Source organism: Corvus brachyrhynchos, unplaced genomic scaffold (genome assembly GCF_000691975.1).
Source record: "Corvus brachyrhynchos isolate BGI_N302 unplaced genomic scaffold, ASM69197v1 scaffold315, whole genome shotgun sequence".
NCBI classification, from domain to species: Eukaryota; Metazoa; Chordata; class Aves; order Passeriformes; family Corvidae; genus Corvus; species Corvus brachyrhynchos.
The window spans coordinates 867,241-873,588 of record NW_008237903.1 but is presented as its reverse complement, the minus strand read 5'-3'; the positions used below and the strand labels follow the sequence as shown (position 1 = coordinate 873,588).

At 42.1% G+C, this 6,348-nt stretch overlaps 1 protein-coding gene across 6 annotated transcripts in view; it reads right to left on the bottom strand.

The window, feature by feature from the left end:
* Positions 1–6,348, bottom strand: part of SHANK2 (SH3 and multiple ankyrin repeat domains 2) — a 272,609-nt gene that overhangs the window by 17,847 nt on the left and 248,414 nt on the right. For 3 of the 6 annotated variants that reach the window (XM_017733033.1, XM_017733036.1, XM_017733035.1), the window contains 2 exons: positions 1,668–1,798; positions 1,075–1,187 (listed from right to left, as the gene is read on the bottom strand). In XM_017733033.1, the coding sequence (XP_017588522.1) occupies positions 1,075–1,187; positions 1,668–1,798 (244 nt within the window). Of the gene's footprint in view, positions 20–1,074; positions 1,188–1,667; positions 1,799–2,035; positions 2,096–6,348 lie in introns of all 6 variants that reach the window. The other 3 variants (XM_017733032.1, XM_017733037.1, XM_017733034.1) reach the window with 2 other exon arrangements.

Sequence of the window (6,348 nt, the reverse complement as noted above, 5' to 3'; positions counted from 1 at the left end):
CGCTCTTCCTCCGTTATTCCTGAAAAATCAGAGAGGGAAATTAAAACCCTGCCACATCCACCAGGATCCCTCACACTGCACTATTTCTCCATCCACCCCAAAAATTCCAGGGTGCATTTCCTGTGGCACGAGAAGTAAGCAAAATTCCAAAAGAGGCCTTTAGGTTGATTCCCACCATAATCATTCTTTCCTGTTGGACATCCCAGGTTTGGAAAGGATGCTACGGAATTTTAATTAAACTGATGTCTAGGCAAATGTTTGGGATTTATGTGTCATCAAGGTGGCTGTAGAAAAGCACATTTTCTTTGAAAACTGTTGAACAGGGAGGAGATTCTATGCAGAAAAGTCACTTCTGCCTTGCTCTAACACTCTACAAATGCAACTTGGAAATCGAATGGATTTTTAAGATGCAATTGAAATTTAGCGAAGGGACTGTGAAGATCCCATTGGGGAAAAAACCCTATAATGTTGCATTTCAAAAGATGACATTATACCATTACAAATATGGCTTTTAACATAAATAAACTGGGTAATACTGGGATAGTTTGGATGCTAATTTTACATCAGCATAATGCATTTCTAAATTGATAAAAGTCACTGCTAAGATTACTAACAATAACAAAGAAAGCCCAAATTTGGTCTGTGCTTTGTTTCTTTGTTGTAAAATCACCTAGTTCCATCATTTGAAGTGAAAAGAAGAGGTGAATTTTACTCCATTTGATCAACGGGATTTCTTTCTAAACTACACAGCATTACGATGCTTTCACTTCAATAATAAGGAAAAAAAGGATAACGTTTTGCCCTTTTGGAAAAGCTTTAACTGATCTTTTTTTTTTTTTCCTTGTTAGAGGGAACTTTCTAAAGAAAACATTCAAATTGTAATTCCATACTTGCCAAGCAGAATGTGGAAATTACATCACCTTACACACAAACTTCTTTTCTTATGAGCTGTGTATAAAGATTAAACAGTCACTCACTGGGGTTAAAGATGTCAGAGAAACACACTTTAGGAAAGAAGCAAAGTTACTAGAAGGATGTGATTACTGAACAAAACCATACAAGAGAGGCATTTTACCTATGGATTTTTGTCTTCTCATTGTACCCCGAGGTATACCCAGAAAAGGACCTTGAGGGCTCCCTGGGACAGTGGGCGTCATCACAGCAATACCCTGTCTCTCATACATGGACTACAAGAGAGCAAACAGAAACCCCAACAGCATTAAAGCACGAAAGTCTCCCCCACATGGAAATAATGCCTCATCCATTACCCCTTCCACCGAGAATTCTTATGGGAAATAATAAATCTGGGGTTGTTTTTGGGGAGGAGGGGGAGAGGAAGGGAAGCCTGGGCTTTGTTTAGATGGTCATAAAAGGACAGCAGCTGTAAGTGAAGACTGTTGATATTATTTACAAGGCAACAGGTTAAGGTGGGTTATGGAAAAAGATGTCCAAAATGCAACAAAATCAATAATTTTTTTTAAACACAAAGTTTTGTAAGATCAAATTCTGCACTTGAATAATGCAATTTCAGAGTTCTGGGGTTTAATTTTTAATAGGTGCTATAGTATTAACATCAATTCTTCCCTTAACAAAGCAGTGTGCATTATTTAATCACGGAATTAGATGCTTTAGTAGGAATAAAGCAGTGCTTCATGGCTCCCACTCACATTCATATCTGTAGCTGAGGGAAAACATCTACTAGAAGGCCGCTGTTTTATAGTTGCCACTCTTGAGTCCACAGTTGCATTGTCTGCAATTCTTGATGGCTTGGAAACTGGCACTATTTCATCCACCTTATCTGTAATATAAAAGCATTCAGTAAAATAAATACCACTTGTCCAAAGAAATGGAACAGTTAAGTATTGCAAGGTCAAAGGAAGAGATTTACTTTTCAAAAAAATGCAAAGAAAAGGTTTTTTTGGCATTTTAACAAGGCAACGCTTGAGCATCATAAGTCGTGCAAGCCGAGCACTTTTAATTGCTGCTACATAACATGCATGCTTTAGTTTTAAGCCTGCATGCATTTAATGTTTACTTAGTGTGACTCGAAAAACAATCCTCTTCTTCAAACCTTCAAAATGTGAAGGGAGAATATCTATATAGAAATGGAAAGAAGACCTTTAGAAATAGTGAATCCGTACAGCACTGTTTCAAATAGAGATAAGCAGACTGTACTTAGTCATCAGAATTTCAGTGATATTTTGGACATTAACAAGTACTCCAGAAGTGCTCTTTTATGCCTATTCTCCTTAAGTAATCACATCCTGATTTGTTCACGCTCTTGGACTTGTAGGCTAGCACTGCTAACTGCATCCTTTGTTTAAATGATACTTTTGTATGTGTTGGTTTGGTTTTTTTTTAAATTTCTTTTAGTAACTGTACAGTTTGGGAATGTATTTAGTTGTTGTCAGAAGCAAGCCAAAAAACAGGCAAAGTCCAAATCTGAATGAGAACTTCAACATTTGGATTTGGGACTCTGATCTACTGCATGATGTGATGGTAAAATACAGGGAAAAGTTTAATCAGGATATTCCAAAGCTGAGTGCTGGTATTAGCCCCGTCTCCAACTTTGGTCACGAACAAGGTCCATCAGCATTTAATACAAAATGTTACTCCCTCACACTGAAGACCTCAAAGTACAGTATAATCAACTAATTATTGCCTGACAGCTCCTTTTTTTGCCCCTTCTACTGCTACGAAACCAAGGCATAGAGAAATTAAATCACTCGCCCAAGCCACCAGGAGAGTTTGAGTTTGGAATCTCTACTAGAATCCAAACTGGAATCACACCAACAGCTGTCCTTACTAAGCCTTCCATTGCATTTGCTTGCCTGTATCATGCTAATTTAGTGTCTTTTCCTTTGAAGTTTCACCAAAATTAGGATTACTTGCATAGCCTGTGGTGTTTCTGTGAGTGGAACACCTCAGCCTGGCTCCTAGGCTTCTGCAACACAAGTCAGAGCAATGCTACTTTTCAGCTATTGGATCCATCTCCCAAATAATTGATTATTTGTCAAACAAGGATAGTTACTTTATTAGGATACTACAGACTTTAAAAAACCCCCAGGTTTTTGGTGATCTAGAGCTGGTGTTACTATCCCAAGTATTGTATTCAGGGATTTAAATTTTACCTCTCGCTGGAGAGCAGCGCACTCAGGGCCCTGGATATTGATATGGATGGGAATAAGGCAGGAGGAAAAGAGCTTTTGATCCCTCTAAACAGTAGATCTGGCTGATGCAAGGATGATATTTTAAATGGGAGAAGAAGAGAGGGAAGAACTTTAAGCCTTCAGGTTAGGAAGAAGGTTGTCCTAGAAGTGGATATTTCAGTGTCACAGAGGGTCAGGGAGCAGGCAGGAAAGGAAAGGCTGAGCAGGACCAGTAAGCTGAACACTGCTGAAAACTGTCTCACAAGAGTAGTGTTGCTGTTTCTTTTCAATTGAAGTTAGCATTCAAGTCTTTTCATTGGTCTGCTTTATCTTTTTTTGTGGGGTTTAAATCATCCAGTGGAAGGAGAAAAGGAAAAAAAAAATCTTAATATCGTCACATGTATTCAAAAATAAAAACCAACTTCACGTCACATTTCATAAGGCTTTGTAATACAAACGTCTGAAAGAAAAATATCTGCACTTCTGCTCAGCAAAAGGCATCAGAAAGCGACGGTGTAACCATGAACATTTACCCTGTACAGCAAAAATACAGCTGGACTGCAGAATGGTACTCAGGGGACCTATCACCAAGAGCTTCGACCGGGCAGAGGTTTCTCTTAAGACTCTCCCACCCTTGTTCTCATCCCAGAAGCCAAACAACTGGTCTTTGGGATACAGAAAGAAGGAAGCCTTGGAAACTGAAGCACTCAAAATCTGCACATGAGAAATAGAACTATACCATGTAAGAAGTGATCCCCTTTATTTTGAACAGACACATGTAACCAGATACCCATTCAGACAACAAAAAGCTACAGGGATTTAGAACAGACACATGTAACCAGATACCCATTCAGACAACAAAAAGCAACAGGGAAAGAGTGATGAGGCCATGACAGACACTTGGAAAAGCATGAAAATATTTGTTGGGGATGAAACATACATACCCTCCAACTGCACTGATTTTCCTAGACAATCCTAGAAGTCAGATCCTAGTTTTGGATCTGACCAAAATATCAGTTGGTACCAATTCTTAATACCATCTACTATTTCCATGTGGGGAAAAAACCCCTGGTTTTGCGTGAGTTTATTGCAGGTTTCTTGTCTGTAGAGAGGTTTTCAGCCCTTCTCACCCTACAGCTGCCCCCATTTGCCACATTTAGCCAAAGCACTCAGAAATGGGACAGGAGGGCGGGTTAAAGCTCGAGCTGCTTGCAAGGAACTCTTTAGGGCTTCCTTGCATGGCACTTCCAACGGCAGCACTGCACAGCTCCTTCTCTTGTTCTACTGCCCTTGGATCAGAAAGCAAAGGTAGAGTGGAGGTTGTCATTTTGGAGCTACACCAAAAAATGTGAGGCCACAGAAGCAGCCAGCACGTGGAGACTGATCCTAAATAGTGGCAGCTACATGGCGGGTCCTGCAGGCAACGTCAAAATCTGAACGCCTGGCCACAACTGCCCCACCCTGCTGGAGTGAAAGCACGATGTGAAACAAAAACATCCTCACTGCCTTATCAAACGTGCTCCTCAGGCCAAGGAAATGGACTGGCTGAACTGCAGTTAGCTGCACTCAGACTCACCCCAGAGAAAGAAGACGTGTTGGGCCACCCGCCTGTGCCTTGAGCTGATCGTCTCCACAGCACCGGAGTGCAAACTCCTCCTGCACCAGAACCACATGTTCCAAATATACTCAGATTGGAATAATTTGTCAGGCTCACTAATTAGCTCTCCTCCCAACCTCCTCGTGACCTCAAATACTCTGCAGCACACACTCCTCGTACCAACGAGAGGGGAAGCTCACAAGCTCGTGTTGGAAATTGTCTGAGGATAACTTTACAAATAACCCTGACAAAAGAGAGAGAAAAAAGCCACAAAACAGATGCAAAAATGGGCATCTGCTGTGAGGTGTGTCGACAGAGTGGCCCAAAGAAGCCTGCCTCCAATGGGATTTTTCAAAGGAATGCAGCTGGATGAAGGTTGAAAGGAAGGAATGTGGGAAGAGCCTGCACTGGAGGCTGGCCATGCCAGCTGCATTTCCTCCTTGAACCGGTCGTTCAGCAGAGTACAGCCACAAGCACACACGCACACACACTTCTACAGAAGCAGTTTGTGGCCAGCTGGTAGAGTAACAAACTCTGATCCACTTTGCTCTGAATAACCTCAGCCTCGCAGGAAGACAGGGGAGAAGAGTCTATGTCTCACTGGCCAGAGAGCACGGCTCGGCTGCAGTCACAGAAGAGGATTTTTAGGCCTATGATTATTCCCTGGCATTTTCCATAGAAACTGCTCTGCACCTTCCCGAGAAGTCACAACGGCGTGTAGAGAGTCAAACACAGGAGTCATGCTACACCTGTGAGAACCTGTCCCCACCGCTCCAGGGGCTCCTGGAAGCAGCATCCTTCCAGACAACTGTTAGGGATACCACATGTAAAAGCCAGTCTGATGCCTCTGCATGCATATAGCAATTGGAGTGCCACTATATTAAATTCCCCCGAGAGAGGCAGCACCAACAGATATAAAGTAATTTATTGCCAAAGTGCGTTTCCATCTGCCCTGTTGGGTTACCAATGGGACCCGTGCCCTGCTCAGGGTGCCAACCCTCAGGAAATTGGATGGCCTAAAGGCACAGAAAGTAGTTGTGTTTTATCAAGATGTAGGTCTCGTCTCTGATGAAAAGCTCTTAATCACAGACAGAGTAGCACAGTACCCAACAGCATGTCATGACTTTTACGTTCTCAAGAGTTCTGGCTGCTAGGCAAGTTGCTTTTTTTTTTCTTTTTCTTTTTCTTAAGTAATTAGTATCTGTGATAATTACAGGGGACAGTCTCCTCCTAATAGATTTGTTGCAGGAGATGGCTCTTATCCCCATAGAACACATTGCTTAGTGACTCCTGTTCCGAATCCCCAGACTCTCTCAGAGGAAAAAGTATAATGCTGCCCATCAAGCCACCAGATCCATCATCAAATGAACTTTGAAAACGAGAGTCAGGTGCCCAGATAGATCTGGTGGCACATCACTACACAGCCCCCAAAAAGAGAAATATGAGGTATGATCCTGGCAACATTACTTATTGTACAACATAGCCAAGACACGTGGATTAGCTCCACCGAGGGTCTTAGGAAGTGAGCTGGTGAGACCCACAGAGGATAAGAATGGTCATGATCCAGTACAGGCTATACCCCAACACCTCAGGCTGGCATGC